The sequence below is a fragment of the Misgurnus anguillicaudatus genome, chromosome 4, assembly GCF_027580225.2.
Source record: "Misgurnus anguillicaudatus chromosome 4, ASM2758022v2, whole genome shotgun sequence".
Taxonomy (NCBI): domain Eukaryota; kingdom Metazoa; phylum Chordata; class Actinopteri; order Cypriniformes; family Cobitidae; genus Misgurnus; species Misgurnus anguillicaudatus.
In genome coordinates, this window is record NC_073340.2 from 23423662 (window position 1) to 23448754 (window position 25093).

The following is a 25093-nucleotide window of genomic DNA, read 5'->3' on the forward strand; positions in this document are numbered from 1 at the left end:
AGTAGTTGGATTCTTACTGATTGTATGGGGTGGACAGTTGTCTTTATGCAGCTAACGACCTCAAAAAGATGCATCTAATGTAGGAAAATAAATGGAGTGGAGGTGGACATTTTAAAGGCAGACTAACAGGTTTTTGAGGGTCAGAATTCTAGTTGATAGACATGTGTTCAAATACTTATTTGCAGCTGTATCATACAAATAAACAGTTAAAAAATCATACATTGTGATTTCTGGAGTTTTCTTAAAAAATGATGGGTTACTTCAACCCAGCATTGGGTCAAAAAGGGACAAACCCAAACTGTAATTTAACCTATGCTTGGTTGTTTTTAACCCACTGTTGGGTCAAAGATAAAAAATCTCAAAATTTGAGTTGATCTCATTTGGTATCTGTATTGATAGACGTGTGAGAAAATCAGTAGTTAAGCCTGTTCAGAAAGGACAATGGGATGGCCCACAGATTGTGGTTGCTGTTGGCAAAGACCTGCTTGTTTAGCATAAACCTAACCGGATATAGACTCTGCACACTAGTTCATGCTCATTCATACAGTAACACGTGAATAAATTAGCGACTGCAAAAAGGAACATTATACACCAACAGAGATTTTCAATTAGGCTGCTGGTGATGTGGAAATAAACCGCAATAACAAATTAAACATCAGACAAATTCCAGTCATGAATCATCACACATCACCGGGGACAAACAAGGGGTCTTAATAAAGACCTTATCCTATAATGATACACTGATGCATGCATATCAAAAACAGGCTTTACTTGTATTAAAAGATTTGGAGCTTGCAATTGATAAGGAAAACTCTCAAGGAGATTTCAAGGGTAACCGTTTTATTCTTGTTTGAAATGAGAAAAGCAACAATCTTCTTTTCGGTTGTGATAGCATGCAAGTTTGACCCTTAGGTCTGCAAAAAAGCCAATTAGCCATTAGCTGTCAAAACAAGTTGTCATAAACAAGTTCGTCACGATTGAAAAATCTTGATGTTAATGTAATTCACTAACATAACAATTTGAATTAACTGTAGAGAGGAATGTGTTTACAAGAACTAGGAATGTGATTCATGAAGAAAACTGTGTTCTCGGCATTGAAAAAAACAAAAGAGGTGTTAAAATAAAAAAACATGTGATACATTATTCTAGAAAAGATTTGAAAAAAGATTAGAAACTTTTCAAAGAGGGTAAAGTGCATTACTGATTCAACTTTCTTTATAAATTATCTTTTGGTCTCTTACAGTTATCTGAACCTGGAGGTTTCAGAAAGTATTTTTAAGCAATGTGTTTTTCAGGAGGTGCCACAAGTGGAGATTTTCGATAACCCTACCCAATCTCTGAGTCTGCAATTCATTACACACACCTGTACTGTCATCCCTGCATTGCTTTTCTACTCTAGACAATAATTTAACTATAATATAAAAGAATTGAAAGAGTGAGGCAAAGCCAGGAATCTTATAAAAAGAAGTCAAACCCACAAAAGGTATCAACGACATGATAGTAGCAAATCTCTTCAAAATACAAAATTCCTCTTAAATTAAAAACAAAAAGCCAATGCGGTACAGCAAATCCCATTTTTCAATCGAGTCAATAGGAGGTTCTCTTGCCAGCCAAACTGCTGAATGTGCCTGATGACTCTTTCAGCTTTCTCCTTTGTGTTTGTCACAGGGTTCCTGTCACCCATCACCCACTGAGTGAGGTGAATCTTACGGCAGGGAGGGGTTATCGATGGCGTAGTCGGGGTCACACGTAAAGGACACTGTAATGGCATATCGTGTGCCCCATGTGACCTTCTCCACATGGTGGAGGTTCTCAGAACCAGATGAGAAGAAAGATACCCGACCTGCAGAAGATGAAAGAAGAAGGATGACAGAGAGAAACAGGATAAGTTCTTTTATAACTAAATTGTTAAAGGGATAGGTTCACCCAAAAATGAAATTTATTCGGTCACCCCCCCCCCCATTCTTGTTAAACTTGTATGAGTATCTTTATTCTGTTAAACACAGAAGAATATATTTTGATATATAATGGTAAGCACACGGTTGACAATACCCACCGACTTCCATAGTAGGAAAAACAAATACTATGGAATTCAATGGGTAGTTACCATCGTTTCTCAAAATATGTTCTTTTGTGTTCAACAAAATAAAGCAACTCATACAAGAGGATGAGGGAAAACATTTTCATTTTGGGGTTAACTATCCCTTTCATATCCATCCAAAGAAGGAACTAGAGACTAATAATTTTCAGACTCTGAACATACTTTTTCACTAAACAACAATAATTTTTATACAAATGTGTTTTTAATAAATAGAGCTTTAAATGTTAAGTCCCCTTTAAATTTAAATGTTTGCCTTCAGTTATTTTTGTTGTATTTTAAGGTTAATCGAAGTTCTAATAACTAAAGCATCTTTTACTGCTGGGATAATTGCTATAATGCTCACATTTTTGTGTTTTAAAATTTTGCCATAAGCGTCTAATTCAGAAGGAGGCGTTTGCTAAACTTGCTATTTATGTAAACGACCTCCATTATATATCTCACCAGTACAGACCACTGTTTAATTTTTTTTATTTAATTTTATCAAATGTCCTTGTTTGTTAAAAAGGCACGATTTTAAAAGTGGATATGCATGTGTGAAATTCTCTGAATAAGCGCTGTATTCTGGATTGCATTGCTGGAGGAATATATACATGCAAAATAAACTTTTATTAGGAGCATCAAAGTTTGATTTCACTCATTGATTTTTACTACAGGGTTCCCACGCCTTATTCAACTTCAAATTCAAGGACTTTCCAGGTCCAATACCATCAAATTCAAGTACTTAATGTTACATTGTGTTACCTTTAAAGATACATTGTTACAGTTCCCTTTCGAAGGGAAAACGGTGACACTTTGGGGACGCCTCCAGGGGTAAGTGCGTCTGAATGTGTATATCAAATTCAACCAATGGTGAGGCTTAATGAACAAAGACAGGGTGAGGTGGGAGCCAGGAAATATATCTTCATCTAAAAAAATGCCAAAGACAGCGTTTTGGGGACACAGGAAGTATGGCAAGGGAGACGCAGCACTTCGTTCCCTTCTCATGAAACAACAGTTACATACGTAACCCGAGACGTTTTCATGTGTCAAACACAACTATGCAAAAAAGCATTTTGGTTTGAATCAACATTCGCATACAGAAGATATAACCATTAAAAGTGAACAGTTTAGCATGTGTGCTTAAAAAGTCTAGAATTTTTTTATGATATTATCCTACACTACACAGGGAATAATATGGATTTGTTTTTTTTCCTTGCATAAAATAGATTCAAGCACTTTCAATGACCTGTATCTATGCATGTATATTTTCAAAAACTTCCCAGGGCCTTGAATTTTCCCCCCGATTCAAAAACTTTTAAGGATTTCAAGGACCCGTGGGAACCCTGTTACTATGATTTCAATCTTTAACATGATTTTACTCAGTCAGTATTAAAGGTATAAAGGTTATATTTACACAGAATCTTCATCACATTATGAAGAATGATTTTATGTAGAAAACAATAAATTGCAAGAAAAAGACTTTAGGTTGGTTTTTCAGAGGTAGAAATGTCACAAATTTTAGTAAAAGTATTGCTTTGTAGTGCACTTAACAACATGCCTGGTCAGAGAACCAAACAAGTTTTCTCAATGTGTTGTTTATAAAACAGGTACATGGGGAACCTATAAAATATGCTTCACAACACCATTTTGTAGAAGCAAAGACAGCGTTTATATTAATAGCAACTGCAACCAACACTTACTGTACAAGAACAACTGCACTCTACTATTTTTATGCTGCTGTATAATCTGGTGAGAGGAATTGAGCTTTATGACAATAAAAAAAAATATTTCCTTTAAGCTATTATTTTGTAATTTAAGCTATAGATGCACGAAAACAATAGGAGGCAACATTCAAAAAATATTGGAAATGTTATGACATCATCAGTCATGTGATTTTTCTTTTGTGCCAAAAATTGTTAAAGGTGCAGTGTGTAATTTTTAGAAGGATCTCTTGACAGAAATGCAAAATAATATACAAAACTATATTATCAGTGGTGTATAAAGACCTTATTATAATGAACAGTTATGTTTTTATTATCTTAGAATGAGAAGTTTTTATCTACATACACAGAGGGTCCCCTTACGTGGAAGTCGCAATTTTGTGCTGCCATGTTTCTACAAAAGCCCTTAATGGACAAACTTTTTTTTACTTTTGTTGTCTCTGTCAACTACATATTTTTCTGGTGGCGGCTTCTCAATGCTTTTCAAAAGAGAGGGGTGAGCAGTGGACTGAGCCATTGGTTGTAATTCACAATCTCACCATTGGATGCCGCTTAAATTGACACACTGCACCTTTAAGATATTAAGCAAATACAGTATCATGTTTTTTATGAAGATATTTTGGGTTGATGCAGTTTAGGGTGGTCCTTATAAAGGGTCATTTTTTTTGTTTTTTAAACTCTCACCCCCTACATGTGTTAGGATATCAATAAAAACACACTGTGCAAAATCTTAAATTGTTCCTACAATATCTAGAGGTTGCTCAAAGCCTTTGAATATTTCCGAAATCACATTGCAAAAACTGTACCATTTAAAAACGCACAACACACATAAAGCTTGCTTCTTAAAGCGGACTTGCTTCAGCCATTGTCTCAGTGTATATTGTCTATTGTGCTTCATTCACATTGAAGCTTTCTTGCTTTGAAACACATATCACAACTAAAACAGGAGTTTTATTTGCATGGAGCATGGTCAAATAAGTCCATTGCTGCCATAAGTATATATTATGAAACAATTATACATGCTAGCACAAAGTATTGCATAATAAGCGAATGTGTTAAACTTACAAGGTCTTGAGCAACCTCTAAATATTAATTAGTATTGAAAAAATTCTCCCAATTTTTTTATTTATTTATTCAAACTTATTGGTGGGGTGAGAACATACTTTTAAAAGTTGAAAAATAAAGACCACCCCAATGCATCATTTGGACAATTTTAAAGTCGATTTTCTCAATATTTAGTTTTTTTTATATTGTCCTACTGTATCATAACAAACAACACATCAATTAAAATTTATATTCAACTAACAGGTTATATATAAATCTCATAAAAAATTACCATGATGACTGGTTATGTGGTAGATAGACACACAGCTTTTATATGAATAGGTTTACGGCAGGAGATAAAACAAAATGTAAATTTGGGACATATTTAACAGAAACACGTTTGTGTGAAAAATGTCAGATCTCACAGTGACCTCCGCAGGTTAAATCTGGAGTTCTGATAAACACCATTCTGCATTTACACTAATTAGACAAGTCTAATCTTGTATCCTTCACCTGAAGACGCAAAAAGCGACCTTTGCTAAACAGGGTGTTTATGCAAATTACATCCATTTGTGTCTGCACCGTTCAAGCCATCAGACCACGATTGATTATCAAAGAAACACTGAATTTCATTAAAATGTTACTTTAGCACTGTGCGTTTTAGACACTCAATGATAAAAAATAAGAAAGTAACGTAAAGCTGTATGGTACCCTGCATTGCTAGAGGATAATCTATAATGCAAGCTGTGAGAAGGGCCTATGGATATCTGGAGTATTAGTGCTGGGAAAGCTTAAATCCTGGTTACACTGTTTGCATAAGAATGAGAGGACGGTTTGACTGACTGTGTGAGCGAAACAGGCACCAGAAATATAATGATCATTCATTAAGATGATTATTTTTGCAATTATTTTAGAATTAACAAACAAGGTGATTTGAATAGTACATGATTCACCAGAGCACCAATGAAGAGCTATTCTTCAATTGATTCTAATGATGTGTGAGTATTTCCATAATTATGCATTTAATCACAGACAGTGGACAAATATGGGGGGGGGGGATTTTTTGTGGAGATGTTTTGCCTTAAATATAACGTATTTTATCAGGTCAGTATTAAAAAGTAAATTCTTAATTTTACGCAAAATTCATTATCCGCCACGTTATTCAGTCATCTTTTCTCCCTTTTTCCCAAAACGCGCTAAACGCTAGTCCTCCTTCTCTGCCGAATGCAATAAATCTGCTCAACCAATCACAGCGCACCATTCCACGCATTGTAAACAACAATGGCGGTGCGTTGAATACATGTTTTCCTCATCTACTTTTTACTTTGTGATCAAAAACCAAATAATACTTTTGATGGCATTGATGATAAACCTGTGGTGGTTTTCTGTAGCGGGGAAGAAACGTAAGCCATCAAAATTGAATAATTTACTCGAGAGGCACTCGTGCAAAGGAAAAATGCCGGCTGTTGCTTGTTCTCCCGACAGCATCAAGCTTCTGTCATGCTAACACATTGACCCCAGCGAATCTTATGAAAAACATTACATTATTTTACTCGAAGTCAACAAAAATCGAGCAGAACCAAAACATTTTACAGCTGATCGCTGTCAAAAAAGTTCAGCGGCGACATCCCAAGGATAGCAACAGCAATGACAGTGTTATTAATATTATAAAGTAAGTGTTTTGATTAATGCTATTAATGTTTATTTTTTTAATCAGTGTATAACACTAGTCAACTAAGTAAATATATAATATGGCAAAAATGAATGCACATTTATATATTGATTCAATAGATATAGCATTTTGAAGAAAAAAAAACTTGTCATGGATTTATTGCATTTTGTGGAAAAAAATAATCAGTTTTTATAATAAATCTTTGAAAATCAAATTATGGATTTGTATTTTCAATGTTATTATAACCTAAAGATGCTATGTGAAAGTTTGTAACAGAAAATATTGGTTTTCATCTTGTTACTTTCTTGGTATAGAAACACATTTTTTACCGAAATTAGTCAAAATTGATTTATTGCATTTTGGAAGCCAACTACAGTAAAATTATTATAAAATTATTTTTAATGATTAAAAATGTTCTTTTATAGATCCAGCTCTGCAAAGTGATGCATTCGTCAAAACATTTATTTGGGTAAAAAATTCCAACTGTTTTCTTCAATGTCATTTGTTTGCACATCAAAGTCCACAGCTGCTGCAGCCAACCCACTGTATTCTTTGAACTGCGCACATTTTCTCTCATCTGCCACAAAACTTAGACGTGAGCACAGCCAAAAAAAAATACTTGCTTTTGCTTTTCCACCTGACGCTAAAAATGCACCTGTCACCACTTTCAAACTCCTCAGCTAGAGCTGATTATACGAGGGGCTCTGTGGGATAGGAGTGCATCACTCCTCCGCGCCTCTCAAATCAGAAAAAAAGCGACTGTGATCCCGCAGGATTCGAGCGCCAGGCCTCAATTTTCCCAGTGTGACAAACCCAAAGTGCCTTTATCCCTGAGAGACGTCCCCTCCGACCTCATCTCCGCACGTATGACGTTATCTTTCACACTCATATTTGTGCATCTCTACACATGCCGGTTTTTGTCCTCCCTCTGTGTCTTCGTAAAGGGGGAGGTTGATTATAAGTCTGAATCTAGATATAATTACAGGCAGCTCTACAGAGTTATCCATCAGAGTAATAATTACCTTAGTCAAGATCACGGGCTCATCAGCCACACCTGACAGATAATCAACATAGACGGAGCGTGCCGCTTATGCCAGTCGGAGAACATGAACATTTTCCAGCTGCTGCAGCCGACCCACTGTATCCTCATTTATTTAAAACATTCAAAACTTATCACCCTCGCTGGAAACGGGGCACGCGGGGGATGAAGGAGGTGAGATTTTCCAGTACTGCAAACATCAGGGTCGGATGAATAATGCATTTGGGTATTTTAATCCTAGAAGTGACACTAATGGTGAAAAATCTGAGAATTTAGATTTTTTTTCCACCCATTGTATCTGTCACACTTATTATACAGTTTTTTATATATATTTTCGAACAATTCAGGCACCTATGTATGTTTAGGGGTAAAGCGTATCTGCATTACCCCTCACGTTCACCCGCCAAAACTCCCAATCAGCTTGATGAAGAACGCGTGATCAATTGTCACGCAATGTATGTGCCAACACCTCTCACCAGGCCTGCAGGCAAGGAAAAAAGATTTCGGAGACAGTTTCTGTCTTCATCATATGATGCCACTTTATCCCAGTGCACCTTAACCGGTGCAGATATTATCCACTCAAAAATGACAGCTGAACGATAAATGAATTTGCATACACGAGTCAAAATAACAGCGTGTCTGTGCAGAACCAAATAATCAGTCAGCTATTTGTGGATCATGTTTTCGGGGGATATTAACAAAATGGCAGGTTGAGAAAACAATACCGTAAGTCCATGCAGAAGGTATGTAAAATGAGCTGTAAAGATCAAGGCTGTAATCTGTGTGACAGACTTACTGAAATCCTGTTGCTTCGGGTTGGCATGACTATAATCAAGTCTAATGCTTTAGGATGCAAAAACAGGCCACTTATAATAACCTTGTGAAATATAATGTATGTACACTACTTGCACTGTTTTGCACAAATGAGATGTACTAATAATCCCTATATCCTGTGTTTTTCTGTGTATATTCTATATAAACGGTTTCATCATACGCACATGCGTTGCCACGGTTATGTGCCTGGCCTGACGTAGATTTAACAACCTGTATGGCAAGAGTTAACCTTTTTGGTATAAATGCATTAAAAAATCAATGTTAAATATGAAGAGTTTCGTTGCAAAACGAGATAAATCCATTTTTTAACATTTTTGTCAAAACATGTTTATTATTACGGTATGTTATCATGTTATTATTTTGTTTTCTGGTGCTACTTAGCTGTATTTTTTAAGTTATGAAGGTTTAAATCAAAACAAACCAACTGCAGTTCAATTGAAATTAATTGGAATGCACAACCAAAAAACGCGATTTCTGAACAATTAAAAAAATGGTGGTTATCTCGTTTTGCAACAAAACTCTTCATATTGTCTCATTCAAGTCAGATTTGGCAAAAAAGTTAATAAACTGAGCAAACAGAGATGCTTATATAGAAGCAAATGTTATTTGATTAAGGGTGTCACGATATCGTCACAATCTCGAACTTTGAATAAAAAAAAATGAAATCGTCGATGCTGCCACACAAGCGGGAAAAAAACACATGTTGAGTTATGGGAGTCAACCTCCTCTTACTTAGCTAGCTATAGCCAGTTAAAGGTACAGTGTGTAAATTTTAGCAGCATCCAGCGGTGAGGCTACGAATTGCAGCCAACTGCTTAGTCCACCGCTCACCCCACGCTTTTGAAACGCATAGAGAAGCTATGGTAGCCACCACCGTAAAAACAAATCTTCAGAGACAGCTTCGTATTAAAAGTTTGTCCGTTAAGGGCTTCTGTAGAAACATGGTGGCACAAAATGGCGACTTCCACGTAAAGCAGGGATGGGCAACTTCGGTCCTGGAGGGCCGGTCTCCTGCAGAGTTTAGCTCCAACCATAATTAAACACACCTGAAGCAGTCAATTGAGGTCTTACTAGGCATACTAGAAACTTTTAGGCAGGTGTGCTGAGGCAAGTTGGAGCTAAACTCTGCAGGACACCGAAGTTGCCGATCCCTGACATAAAGGGACCCTCGGTGTATGCAGATAAAAACGTCTCATCCTTAGGTAATAAAAACATAACAGATCATTCTAAAAAGGTCTTTATACTCCCCTGATAATATAGTTTTGTATATTATTTTGCATATCTGTCAAGAGATCCTTCTAAAAATTACACACTGCACCTTTAAAAGATAGCATGGCAGATGCAGGAGACACCACGCGAGCTGCTCTTTACACAGGAAACAAAAAACAGCAACCGCCTCCCGCCTTCAGCTGATTTCAATCAGAACAGAGCACGCGCGTCCACAGCAGAACAGCGTCTAAGTTTAAGTTTAAGTTTCACAACAACCTATTTCAGGTGCTTAAGAGTTATGAAAACAGCATTTAAACATGACTTATTGGGGTATAGTCTCACAATCTTGTCTGACGGTAATAAAGCGCGTTTGCAAAGTAGCCTACTGACATATGTTCATCTGACATGAAGTTTCATTTTATCAAGTATGTGCCATATTTTTCCACGGGCAGAACGACTAACATGGCAGGGCATCTCTGGGTTCAAGGTCAGATATCATATTTCATAAAAGTCTAGTTTAAAAATAGCATAGCATTTTCTTCTTCCTTTAAAAAAACAAAATTGAGAATCAAATGGAATCATGACTTTAGAATTGAAAATGTAATCGAATCGAGAATTTGGAGAATCGTGACACCCCTATATTTGATTGCAGGATTGCAGCTTTAAAGGTGCAGTGTGTAATTCTTAGAATGATCTCTTGACAGAAATGCAAGATAATATACAAAACTATATTATCAGGGGTGTATACAGACTTTTTATAATGAACCCTTATGTTTTTATTACCTTAGAATGAGACATTTTTATCTACATACACTGAGGGTCCCCTTACATGGAAGTCGCCATTTTGTGCCGCCATGTTTCTACAGAAGCCCTTAACGGACAAACTTTTTTACGAAGCTGTCTCCGAAGACGACATATTTATCTGCTGCCGGCTACTGTACCTTCTCTATGCGTTATAAAAGCGAGAGGTGAGCAGTTAACTAAGCCACTGGTTGCAATTTGCAACCTCACCACTAGATGCCACTTAAATTTACACACTGCACCTTTAAGTAGCCTACAAACATAAGTGCACAGGAATGAACCAACTTGCCAGTAGACATTAGGTTTATAGCCTATAAAAAACATGTGTTTTTACCTATAAACGTGAAAAAAACAATTATTAGACAAACTTCATTTTGTGATTATCAGGTGATGCAAGAGTGAATAAATGATGACAGAACCTTCATTTTTGGGTGAGCTATACTATACATAAACCAGTTAACATTTGAAGTGGATCAAAACCTTTCATAAAAGTTGTCTTAAAACCAAGTCCCAATACACGTTCTTGTCTTTTTTGATCCACTTCAAATGTTGACTAGTGTATAAACCAGTTAAGCCAGTAAACAATACAGCACTACGCATACATTATGTAGTTTGGTTGCACATCCTTAACAGCCCAACAAAGCAACACTTGCTAAAGCAGTGAGGTGGGTTTCGGGATGTGGTTGTCACTCTGGCCAACCAATCAGAAGATGATACATTTTCACATATTTTTGCCTAATATTAAAACCTACACTGCAATGCAGTTTTATACCAGATGAAGTTGATGTGTGTTACTGTTTAGATTTACCAGCACGTGGCTCCACGGTTTTGTTGCTACTGGAGTCCATGAAGACAAACCGACCACCGCCAAAGTCCACACCATAATCGGACAAGTACAGTAATGACGTGTAATCAAATGATCCATAGGTCTCCTGTAACATAAAAGAAAACCATACTTATGTTCCCATTAATAGAGCATTATGTTAGCACAGCAAAGCTGTGGGATTGAGGAACACACATATTGATTGAAAGGTATGGAAGTAAGTTGTTTTGGATAAAAGCATATGCCAAATGTACATGTAAATGTAATATTTATTTTCTCTATAACCTCATATAGTTCAAATCTCAGCACGAGTCTGAATATTATTCAGGAGATTATATGCATAATTTAAATCCAAGCAATGATTAGAAGCCATGATCTCATTTGTGCATGTCTTTTAAATAATATTTTAAGAAAGATCTCTGTTAAGCAGATTTCTTCATTTATTCATCAACTCATACATTTTAAATTGCTGTGATTTTAATACTATAGCTATGGTGGAGAATTTAAAAAGTGGAGCACTCGGGTAAAGCCTAAGATTCCTGACTGTGTAAATAAGCAGGAAGACCAAATACAAAGACGTCAGTTCTCTGCCCATCATTTCAGACTTTTAAGTTAAACCAACGTATTCCTGAAAGTTGTGTTCTGAAAGATGTGCTCTGGAAGTGCAAATATATGGTCTCATTCACTAATAATTGCACACATTTTTCGTATTTATAAGTAAGGAATACTTGACGATGGGATGATGAATTAAAAGAAAGTCATGCACACCCAAGATTGTAATGTGGCACGACGCGAAGCGAACGCCAAACAATGTTGAAATGTTGATGGTACACTTTAAAAAAATTTAAGAAAGCTACCTTTGCAAGTCTGTTTGTCTTTTTGTTTCTCATGCACAATATGAAAGAATACAAATCGCAAAAACTATTTATCTTCAATGTAAGCATCCCTCTAATGCGTTAAAGCCTAACGAAACTTGCCTGCAAAGTAAAATTAACTTTTGATTGAATCACCCGGATCGCCACACTCATACATGTACGACCAACTCTGAGATCAAAGCTTTAGTTTTAAAGGCCAGCCATAAATGAAGCCCTGATATCAGATCCCCTCCAGACCTCATTTCAACAGTTCAAACATGATGTAGGAACATTACGATTCACAATTCTGCTTCGTTTCAAAAGTAAATCATGTCTTTTAAAGGTAACGTCGATGTGCTAAAAACCATTTAAGATCAGGTCAAAAAAAAAGTTCAGGACACAGTGTTTTGGTTCCAAACAGTATTGTTTTGAACGTCTCCATCTACAATGCAAGAGAAATCAAAGATATAATCAAATACGCTTGAACCAAAGGAGCAAAGTGCCTAGAAATTTCATAGCTGTATAAATTAGCCAATGTGAATATTGATCTTGATCCATTATTTATATCCGAATCCTTTTTGTCGTCTTTCAACGAACTGTATACCTCCCAAGACATGCATTTAAAGTTCTGCTTTACATTTCTAATCACTGATCTAATATGACATGAACATTATTTATTTATAAAATGTCAAATTTGCAATAATATGGCCTATTAAAGCTAGTTCAAAACATCTGGGCTTGAGTGCACGGAGGTATTTTTGGTCCCTGTTCAACGTGATTGGCAGTTTCAGAGCATTAGATGTGGAGTAAACAGAGTTCTTTAACATTCCTGAGATATGAGCTCAACGTTAGACATTAAAGTATTATGTGTGAGTTTTACCTTATCAATATGTGGGTGCCAGTACTCATCATGAGTAGTTTTGGCAGAGCTGCTGTTGATACGAGAGAAGAAGGTGGGTTTGGTGAGGTACATGTGTGAGGAGTCCAGACCAAAAGTTTCAGCTATTGCCATTTGAATTCGCCCACGGACATCACTGTTGTCGAAAAGCAAAGAATAACAAATTAATTCAGAATTATTTTGGTCTATTTTGATTAAATTAATTTTATTTAAAGTAATGAAGAGCTCTGATGCAAAACCACTCACTTGTTTTCTTGTAAATTAGCATTTTATATGTTTAGGTTCAGTAATTGTACTTTAATGGGAATGATAAAGTTATTATTAGGACTTATTTTCACAAATGTCACGTACGTCATTTCATTGGTATTTAACAAATTTGACTGTCTTTCGCTGCAAAGCCCTCTAAGTAAGTACATGCAAAAATCTCCACTTCTAAAAAGTTTCTCTTCATGGTTCTTTCTGAATAATGGTAAAAGGCTCAAACATTCGGTCAATATCCTAAAATATTATGTAAACGTCCTTTAACTAGGTAGAAAAACTCTTGCACCTTGATGTACGTGCACCGTCATTCATTTAATAGAGTGCCGCATGGAGGACGTATTTTTGTAGGCCAACCCTGGATGTTAGCTGGACACTGGTTACCTTGCTTAAAAAGCCCATTCATTTTTCCCATACACTTTTGGATTAATTCACGTTTTGTCCAATAAGATTATCTTCTCAGATCAGTACAAATCTTATGAATTTTAAAGTGTAAATCGTTTACTAGCAATATAAAATGGCGAATTTTGACTTCAAAATGTATAAAAGTTGTGTTCATCAGCGAAGACTAACTTGTTGGACAAAACGTGTAAGCGTCATAAACTTTTGTTAAACACAGAGCTTATTTTTTGCGATAAACCAAAATTCTATGGGAAAAAACAATGGGAGTGTCCCGTTAACTTAGCCTACAAAAATACATCATCCCTGTGGCACTCTATTCTTCTTCTGTGCACTTAGAGGACTTTGCTGAAAATAATAAACGTTGTAATGTTTAAAGGGGACATATCATGAAACTTTTCCATATTTAAAGGCAGGGTGCAAGATCTCTGAAAGCCAATAGGTGTGTTTCGGCTTCATGCGGCGCCGCAAGAACCGACAGCCTGATGACGTCTAAGTACCACAAGAGCGAGACGAAATTAGACTTCGCACGATTTCTCTAATCGTTCTAGCGGTACTTTGACGTCATCCGGCTGTCGGTTCTTACGCCGCCACATAAAGTCGAACAAGCCTAATGTTGACCTTTGAAATTACCTAAACAAACACGCCTCCATCCCAATAAAATCTGGACCTTCTTTTGATAGACCAGCCCCACACATACGCAACCCAGGCAACGATGTCGGTTAGTAGACATGCCCCTTACTGCTGATTGGCTACAAGTGTGTTTTGGTACTCGGCCCGACTCCCTTTTCCAAAGTGTTTTTCAAAAATCATGCACCCCGCCTTTAAGTGCTATAATGGGGTCCCCAGTGCTTCTATCAACCTAGAAAATGTGTAAAAGAACAACCAAGTAACTAAGTTTTGGTAAACCATTCTTTGCAAGCATGTGAAAAAGTAGGCCATTGAAATCTGGCTCCTCTTGTGATGTCTGAAGGAGATAATACCGCCCCTTAATCTGCACTATGCAAACCAATGCACTGCCATTTAGTGCAGAGATCAGCTAATTTGCATTTTAAAGGACACACCCAAAAACGGCACACATTTATGCTCACACCTACAAAGTTGAAATTTTAACATGTTATAATAAATTATCTATATGATATTTTGAGCTAAAACTTCACATACGTACTCCGGGGACACCAAAGATTTATTTTACATCTTCAAAAAGTTTTGTGAAATGTCCCCTTAAAAGGATTCTGCCAACAAAGCGGTATTTATGAATGGCCTGAGGGCGTGATTAAGCAGATTTTAAGCCAAAGTATTTTTAAGAAAGTGTAAAACCCATCGAAAGCATTCAGTTAATATCTTTTTTGGCTGAGGTAGCGTTCAGTTGCCTTTGCATCTGAGCTCTTCTACAAACATCTACTTCTATAAAAAATGGCCATATTTCTACATCACTCACCTGTATAGCTGAAAATCATCCTCGGTGAAAACACCTCTTATTTGATTCTTAAAATATCTGGGAATAAAAACGTATCGAGTCGAATGAAACAAACAAGAAAACCAGTATGAGACACCCCACCATAAGCAAATGTGGGAAGGCAGCTATTCAATTTCCGCAGCCATATCAAAATATAACGCGATAGATGCACACACAGAAAGCCAAAGCTTCACAACAAGCCTGCCAACTCACACCAGCTGTACATTTCATCTACCAGGGCTAAACAAGTTACCAGCATGTGTGTGGGAACAAACGTGTAAAGCTCTTCAAATGAAATAAAAAAAATTCCAGGTGTTATGGATAAAGATCTTAATCAGACGGCGCTGAAAAACCATTCCGTCACTGAATGCATTGATTTCGGCACTGTTCCTCATGCCCAAGGGCTTACTTTGATGTTCACATGAAATGCACCTCAAAAACAGACTGATAGAGCTGCGATTCTGACAGATCAACATGCCACTGATGTTTCCTTTGCTGCAGACTGGCCTTACTGTTGGCATGCCGCATGCAAAGTCTCGCCTGATGGATTTCTCACCTGTAGACATTCACAAACTGCTTCCCCATCGACAGAGCCCCGGAGTGAAGGTCCAGGATGGATGCCTGTATACAAAAAGAGGAAAGTGAAGAATATAAACTGTGGGGAAATCAAAGTAAAGTTTTCTGTGCGGCTTTGGTCTGAATAAATTCAAAAGGAGTCCCCGTGAGGACCTGCTGCTGTCCTGAGGGTTAGACTGTATTGTTTTTCAAGACATTTTATAGAGATTTCTCTGCTTTGCTTGTTAATATTCAAAGTGTATCATAAGGTCAACAGATGGATGCCGCTACATACTGCTATTCCCTGGTCTCTGTCTCCACACACTTCATGAATTAATATGATGGAGCTTATCTGCATTACAGAACCTGACCATGACTGCTCCAATGCACCCTTTTACATCTTAATAAATCACACAATTTATAAAAAGCCCTTTTTGTCTGGTTTCTATCTTGCAAGTTTTTATCTAAAGAGTAGAAGAATGTAGCTTTAATATTCACCTACAGTAATGTACACAGTACGCTAAAAGTAATGTAATCCACACAGTCTGTGATGTCTTTTAGAAAGTTGTTTTTACCAACACTGGTTTAGTGTTTAGATTGTAAACAGAGTTGCGTTTTATTAATTGCTTTTTCTGCTGTGATTTTCTTCTGTTTTCCAATAAACGGTGCAGGGATAAACTGGTGAGCTTTGCTTAATCCTTTACAACCACTAAATGTAATTTTAGCAGCTGATGATGATGATGATGATGACATGCTGTGTTCCCATTAAATTCGCAAAGGCTGCTTCCGCACTTCAAAATAAAAACGTACATTATTTTATTTATACTCTACACACTTAGTGTTGCTAACTATTTTCAATGGAAACTAACTAAAGCCTTCTTGGAAAGTCGCTAAATGTTGCAACATAACGATATAATGTAATTAGCATATCAGTGATGTCATCACCTTGTATTTGCATTCTGACTACATTGGCATTTTAAATCTGCGTCACGTTTCTCTTACCCTCTGAAATGTCAAATAGTTTGCCAAATGCCAAAAAAGCGCTTCTGTTGTCAGACAGCAAAATAAGTATTAAATAGTAAGTGAACGTGACTCATTAAAACTACTTGTTAACGTACACATTGTTAAAGCAGCAGTCCGGCACTTATTTGGGTTTAAAAATAGCCCAAAAAAACATTGAGAAAATACATAACCTGCCAGTGTTCAAAATATCTGCTTGCCTTAGCTCGATTCAAAACGGTAAGCATGTAATAAAACAATAAGCCCCAAGAAACAGTGGGTTACCAGTGCATTTTATAACAGCTAAGGGGCGTTGTTAGGCACGACGTGAAGCGGAGGGGGTTTATAACCCCCTTAGCTGTTATAAAATACACTGTAACACCACTGCTTTGCGGGGCTTATTGCTTTTATAAAACGGTTACTTCATATGCATAGCAGGATTTCTTAAAATAAAACACAAATAAGTTGTAATTATATTAGTACAGACATTACTCTTCCGCCAAACAAAGTAGTTCCTCAGAATCAAGTGTGGCTGCAACAGACACAATAAAAATATGATTAGAGACTGTGAACATCTGCAGTGCTTAGTTATATAAAAAGCTTTTTGCAGATGCCCATCGACTGATTGGTTAGCTTCTGTTTTAAGTAAGCAATAAGGTACGAGAGGCTGTGCTGTATCGTGAATAAGTAACGGCTGAAGGGCGTTGTTAGGCACGACGCGAAGCGGAGTGCCTGCAACCCCTTCAGCCGTTACTTGTTCACGGTGCAGCGCTTGCCTCGAGTACCTTATTGCTTTTATAAAACGGTTACCACACAATATTAAAGTAAAAAAAATATTAGTGCAACTTTCATGAAGTTAAATTAATAAAAGCATTCCTTCCGCTAGAAAAAATAGTCCCTGACTGCGAAAAACAACATGAAAGTTCAAATAAAAACAACAAACTGTTCTCAGACTTTGTCTCATTATATGTTTATGTGTTGCTAAGGGTGTTGCTAAGGGCGCAGTGATATTAAATAGAACAGTTGGGTGAAGCGGTCATAGCAGTGTTTTATTGCGAATAAAGCACACCTATTGACCAATCAGAATCAAGGATTGGAACTAACCGTTTTATAAGTAATGTTTTAATGCATGTGTTTCTGTAAACACGTAAAAACTGACTGGCATCGCGTCACGTGCAAACAACAGCGCAATGTATGGAATCATATTACAGCACACACTTAAAATATCCTGTAGTGCATCTTTACTATCAAGATAACATAATAGCGAATGCAATACACCACATGTAGAGAAATAAACGGCACGCAAGTAACGCGTCCTCGTTTGTAAACAATACATATGTGGATGCATGTAACTTACCTGAGTGACGTGTAATAAGAATATTACATGACAGCAAATATAAATGAAAATAAATGACTTTAGGAATATAATCTTCCTCCAGTCGATCTTCCATTGATCTGTAAATATATTTCCCAGTGGGATAAATAAAGCATCTACTGTAACTAAGATAAACCTTTCTTTACTTTTCCTCATTGTCCAGACATAACTGAAGATCTTACTCACTTGTGTATATAAAGTTTATCATCCCAATACGCAGTATTTAGTTTTTAATCGGATTAAAAAAATCAGATAATGAAGTTAGCCAGGATGACAGTATCCACAGCGACGCAGTGATTGACAGATTCTCAATAAATTGTGTTCATCTGTGTTGTTTCGTGCCGATGTACAACAACCCACGTAAAGTTGATAATTCCACGAATAGCTGCAATTGCAGATTTCAAACAGAGATGGCGACAAAGAGGAAAAATGCCAGACTGCAGCTTTAACCAGCATTCATTCTTCTACTGCACTGTTCAGAAGTCAGTAGTCCTGATCTCCAACATGGTGCCCATAGGCACCAGGTTGCCCGCATGGAGTCTGTGAGTTGCCTACCAAAGCACATTCTACTAATAGCCTCGATTTTAATATTTATTTATTACTTATTTTTATATTAACTTGGCTTCTTTTATGTATGTCAACATTTTAAATAATGCTAAAACATAGCAACGAGTAAAATAAAATAAAATGTACAAGTAAAAGAAAGACAGTTTAAAAAAAATTACTAAAGGGGTCTGAAAAGTAATTCAAGTTTGAATAAAATAACAAAAAAATATATTTTTGGGAGTGAACTGTTCCTTCATTAAAAGTGTTTTTCTCTTCAGAAACTCAATCACTCCTGATAATATGAAGCCAACGCATCAAGAGGCATTAGAAAATCAAACCTGTGGTCCAAAATCACTCTTGTTTGAATTTTAGCTAGAGGCCAAACCATAGTGTACACTGCCATCTACTGTTCTTAACTCGCTGGCTCACATGAATGATTAATAAACTACATTAAAAAAAATAAAATAATGAAAAGCGTCTACTCACCCCACCATCTGATCCAGCCAGTGATAATCCTTGCTCAGCTAACCTGTGGACCAAAAGAGTATGTATTTTAAGAGTGTATAATGTTTTAAGATGCTTGTCTGTGTGTGTTTGAGCAGATGTGGCCAGTTGGTGGCCAATTTATTTTTAAACCAGCTAATAAATTGGTCAAATAAAAAAATTGTCAGGAAGTCTATGAGATGTTCTCATAAATATAACAATACAGTTTTTTCTGCTGTTGAATACAAAAGAAGATATTTTGATAATTGACGGTAACCACAAGGCTGGTGATACCCATTGACATCCATAGTAGGATAAACAAATACTATGGAATTTAATGGGTACCATCAACTTTGTGCATCATTTATTAAAATATCGTCTTTTGTGTTCAACAAAACAAAGAAACTCATACAGGTTTAAATTGGCGTGAGGGGGAGTAAATGATGACAGAATTATTATTTTTGGATGAACTATCCCTTTAAGGTAATGGTTTCGTAAAGTAGACTGTTTTTATCAAGCCAATAAAGCATTGAATCTTGAATCTAGTAAAGTGTGTGTGTACCTTCTCAGCTTTTGTGCCTCCTCCAAAGTCACAACATTGTCTGAAACGGCTCTGCCGCATTTAGTCGGGGTGCAACCTGAGGACAAAACAGATCTCACTCTTGTATCAATTGATTTCAAATTATGACACTTATTAAATTATTGTCCCTGTCGAATTTTCTCTTTAAACTGTTATGACACAATCTGGGGAAAAAATTTGCTAAACGACTTTGCAGCAGTTAACCAAAGAAAGAAGCCAAGAATTCATTCTGATCCTTTGACAATGTAATAATAGTGATGCAACAGATTAAAAGAGGCAAGGAAACAAATTTTTGTTAAAAAAATTGTAAGAGCTGGAAGAAATTACAAGCGCTGATCTAAAATTGCTATCTACTTGGGGGTCAATGCAAAACAGGTTCTTGAAAACAGATCTGGGGGGATTCAACAAGCCAGGACTTTCTCACCCAAAGCGGCCCACCACACCCTGCTGGCAACAAATCACAGCACACCCAGCATAAATACTACTTATAGGAAATCAAATTTTTTTATAAAATAATGCATTTGAACTATCTGCCAATGACAGCTTACAAACCATGACTTAAAACAAGAAAAACATGAGGCTTTGACTCATTATCAAAGCCTCATAAAAAAACAAAGAAAAAACACAGTATTGTAATCGTTATTATTATTACTCTATAACTTGGGTGCATAACAGCAAACATTGCCAAGCTCCAGATGACCCGTTCGCCCCTGCATCTGCATAACCTCTGAACAGGGTGTATATAAAAAATCTCACTGGCCCACATAAATAAAATGGCCCGGCCCCTCTGGCATTTGCCAGAATTGCCAGATGGCCAATCTGCCCATGCAACAAGCACTACTTGGATCTGACAGTGTTTAGTGGCAGCAGCTTAGAGAGGCATCAAAACTATTAAAAATATTTTGTCAGTTTTTGTGCAGAAAGAGTGAGGAAAACAGGAAAGTTGGAATAAGAAAAATCCCAAAAGTTCCTAACACGGAATACTGCTCCAGTCAGCTTCAGGCCAACTTATTATCTCTCTTTTAATTCCCATTCCCACAGCTCATTTGCAACTAGTGTAAATAGTGTGGGATGAACTAGAACCAAGGGACGGGTTGTTAATCTCAGCATTTGCTTTGTTTGTGGAGCCTACAGCTTTTTGAAGACGGTGTAAGGTGTAGTAATGAATCCCATGTGGGAGAATCCAGATTGTCAATCACAGTTCTGGCCAAACATCACTTTATGATTTATCCCAGTGATATGCATAGGTGCTGACTTTGTTCAAACAAAGCATTTTACTAATAGAGGTTAAGACGTAGGCTTCATCTTGTGCCCTAAAATTTACTACTAAAGCAGGGTAGATGATTTGGGTGATTCTCACGAAACCATTGAAACACCACGGCACTAATGATTTTAGCTTTAAAATGTGTAATATAGTAACATTAAAAAGCATCAGAATTAACACAATACTGTGTTCTACCTTGCACAATGTGTGATTTCAACATAAGAATTTAAAATTGTAAATTTTATCTCATTTTCTGCTGAAATTCTCATTACCGCAATGTGTCCGGCTGTGTTTGAACATGCGGTATGTTGTAATTTAATCAAATTAACACAAAAATATAAAAAAAATGGATGTTTTGCTAGACTACTTTAGATGACAGGAAAAATATTTACTGAACATTCATATTCATAATAATAATGAAGAAAAATTAGGAAAATTATGTGTCCATGCCTGATGTTCTCATCCTCCGCAACACTTTTTAAGAACAGTTTAAGCACACATACAGACTTTTAATAAAGTTTGATTTTGAGTGACCAAGCACATGGACCAGTTACTTCAAGATGGCTACCAGGTAAGATCATTTTTTACAGTTAATTTGAAATATTGTCTTGTCAGAATGCTTACACAACATTTTGATTATCATTACCGCAACAGATGCTTATTAAATGTTAATTTAATTAATAGAAGCATAATACTTTGATTTTAAATGCATGTGCAGAATCTCCAAATTATGTTCTTTCAGGTTTGTCATGTCATTTTGAAAATATGTCAGTGTTGATGTTTTCTGACTGTTGCGGTAATGAGATTTTTTAGGACTAATTTTTTAAATTGTTACAAAAAGTGTTAAATGATAAGTAAAAGTTTTTAAATTAATGTTCCCATTTACTCCAGACTTTGTTTTTCAATGTCTGGTGGGAAAAAAAGTAAATTTAAGCATTTTTTACATTTTCATGCTTGACATTTTTAAAACCAAGTTTTCGTGAGAATCACCCATTTGGTCACATCCCGATAGCGAGTAAAGTGGTCTAAATATAATTTGATATATAATAAAAAACCTAGGACCATTTAATGTTCATCCAATCATTGCACCTACTGAAAATCACAGGGACAGATCTCCCCGCACTGCGGGACACTGACAACAAAAGGATCTGCAAATGGGATGGTGACCCCACTCATCCCACCCACACTTTCTTCACACTCATTTAGTCTGGCAAACATTGCAAAAGCACTAAATATCACTCTCTGTTTTGCTTGCCTCTCTGTATCAAAGGGCCTTTTTACACCTGGTCACTTCATGTGTTTTCTCTGATCGGATAGCTATCTGATCGTAAAAAGACCAGGTGTAAATGCCCTCTGAAACGATTTCGAGACGGATTTAAATCCGATCGCTCAAACCACTTCAGGAGGTGGTCTGGGACGCATTTCAGAGAAGTGTAAATGTATCTGGTTGATGAATCCACATATGTCACGCTTTACTCCTCCCAAACGTAAACACGTCACTCGCAAGTAAGCTGGAAGAGCGCCAAACAAACAAAGATCACACGCCTATTGCTTTATGGAGTGATGACAGCGGGTAAAAAAGCTTCATAGAATCAATAAAAGAGTCTAATGACAAACTCAAATGATATTAAACAAAGAAATATAACTTTAAGAGAGAGTTTTGTGAATGCTTTTCTCATCATGGACCTGTATTAAATCATCGCGCTGTCACTCTCCTGCTGTGCTATACTGCGAGCTTCAGCTCATGCCGAGCAAGGAGAGACGCGCGTCCCCTGCCCAACATACAGTACAACATACAGTAAGTGCCGCCTATTTTTGCATAAACGTCATCTTAAGTTTTTTAAGGCGGAGTAATAAATGGTGTATTTGCATTTCGGGCGTGGGTAAAAGATCGGATTCATATCTGTTTTGCCAAGACGCATTTATGTGGCCAAATGTAAATGGAACAGTTTTAACAAATCAGATAGCTATCCGATCAGAGAAAACACATGAAGTGACCAGGTGTAAAAAGGCCCAAAAACTATGCATAACTTTTTGGGGCTGATTCCCGTACAGGATTTATCCTAGTCCCAGAATAAAATGGATGTTTAAGCTGCCTTAATTTCAAAACACTTTGTACTAACATATCTTAACATATATTAGTGCCATTGTTTTGTCTCAAGATACACCAGTATCGTTTTTTGTAAGGTTTGTTTAAAAACTACTTAAATGTCCTAAAATTACTAAGCCCTAATCCTAGATTATTCTAAACCTGGTCCAGGAACCGCCCCTTTGATTTGCATATTGCGATATGCAAATGTGCAATATTCAAATGATTTCAATATGGATAGAAGCATCTGCCAAATGCATCAACGTGACATATTGTACAATTAATTTGCATACGTTAAGCAGTTGTACATGAATTAACTGCACAAAAGAAATCACCTGTATACCTGGAAAGAGTTTGTACTTCTTGTAGTCCTCCGAGCAGTCAACAGTGAAGACTCTGGCCTGAGTGAGGAGCTCCCCTCTTGAAACCAAAGTTTGTGTCCTGTCATCAGTCCACGTGTAATACATCCAGCTCACTAATCCAGTGGCTAGCAATATCATAATCGGGATGGTCACATTCTCTTTCCATGAAGAGGCCTGTCTTTGTGCATTTCCCCTTAAAAAACAAACACACAGTGACACACACAAATACATACACTGCAATGCAGGTGTTAGCTGCTATAATGTAAGTTAATAGATTTAAAGTAACTGCCAGATGGCACAAAGAAACAGGAAACTACACAAATAAATAAACTTTATTTAAGGATTATGCATGTAGACGTGCTTTTCAAACTGCATCGCTGATACTACATTGCAATGCATGCTTAATTTGTGCTTTCACAGTTTCAGAAATCGAAATTTTTACCTCTTAATTTTTTTTTCAATGGCGCTACTTTCTACAGTTTTAGTGATTCCTCTTCGGTGTACAGTCATGTTTTAAAAATATATGTCTGTATGCGTGAACATGACACGTGTGTAGTTCAATTTCATTCCGGTGTTTGTCTAATGAAAACGTAAAGTGTGAAGCAAACCATAAGACAGTCGTGTTAAACAGTTGACTCTAGAGTTTCAAAATAAAAGTCTCTTAATGTATAAACAGGGAATTTTACTAAAAATACCACCAAGATGAACAAAATACCGTCCAAATTTAAGATAATGCACAATAAAAAATAAATCTATTATGACTGTGATACATGAAAATGAAATGAGAAAATATACGAATGGTTTAAAATTTAGCATTAAAATAAATTAACATCAAGATATGTATTTTTGCGTGTTTTTCAGCATTTAAGTTAGCAATTTGCGTTTAAAGCTTATTTCTAGTGTGGAAATAATTAAAAAACAGCTTCTCAGCTTATGTCTGTGAAAATTTTAGCCGTGTCAAGATGTTTTTTAATGTATTCTAATTGACATCTTAATTACAATATAAAGGGGAATAACGAGTTTTGTTTTGAACTGGAATCCATTTGTAATGATTGCATACTTTTATGTATCAATTTGATAGTGTTGTGTAAACATACATTTACATAAAGGTAGTTTAAAAATTGCTTTTTAAAAAGTAAAAAAATTGAAATGCCCCAAAAAACAGTTTAAGGGGAAAATAATGGAAAACTTAATTGACTGTGTGCCCTGATGCTACTTTCTTGTCGCGTCTGTCACTCATTGATTTTTCACATAATCTTGCTGCCCTCTGCTGGCTTCTTTATAAAACAGTGCAGTTCTCAGAACAGTGCTCAGGAAAATCTTTTTAAATGTAACCAAACACATACGGTTACGATAAATCTATTAAATATGCGTCTAATTCCAGGGAACACACATGATGACAAAATAAAGTCACTTATTGGATGCTTGGCTCTTAATTTAAAAATCCCGGCTCATTTATGTCTTTAAAAACAAACACACGAAACGGCAAACTTGAACCTTTATGGCTTTCACATAATTGTAAAATGCCCTACTCATTTACAAACAAGGATTAGTTCCCTTAAACCATTACATGGAATTAAAAAACAAGCCAACCCATACAAAACAAAAAACTTCTCAAAGTGAAATCTGCCTACCAAGACTTCAATACATAAAAATTCGAGCTTCAGATAGAAAGATTTTGGACCACTTTCTTTGTTAGTCACAAAAAATGACCTCCAATGTGTTTTATATTCCACTAAAATCTGATAG

General features: G+C 36.4%; 1 protein-coding gene across 1 annotated transcript; it reads right to left on the reverse strand.

Annotated features, from left to right (window-relative positions):
* Positions 1-823: 823 nt before the first annotated feature.
* ogfod3 (2-oxoglutarate and iron dependent oxygenase domain containing 3) lies at positions 824-24088 on the reverse strand. The gene is made up of 9 exons (XM_055175945.2): positions 23787-24088; positions 23326-23537; positions 19612-19687; positions 19053-19095; positions 15648-15712; positions 15074-15130; positions 12958-13111; positions 11209-11332; positions 824-1843 (listed from the first exon to the last, which is right to left on the reverse strand). Exons 1-9 carry the CDS (start codon positions 23852-23854, stop codon positions 1707-1709), a joined length of 936 nt encoding a protein of 311 aa, XP_055031920.2. The 5' UTR covers positions 23855-24088; the 3' UTR covers positions 824-1706.
* Between the last annotated feature and the right edge of the window lie 1005 nt (positions 24089-25093).

Coding starts and splice junctions, on each gene's coding strand:
- ogfod3 (XM_055175945.2), bottom strand. CDS start 23,854: ATGACTGTACACCGAAGAGGAATCACTAAAACTGTAGAAAGTAGCGCC. Junction 13,112..15,073: donor GATGATTTTCAGCTATACAG/GTGAGTGATGTA, acceptor TTTCGACAACAG/TGATGTCCGTGGGCGAATTC. Junction 11,333..12,957: donor GGCACCCACATATTGATAAG/GTAAAACTCACA, acceptor TTTATGTTACAG/GAGACCTATGGATCATTTGA.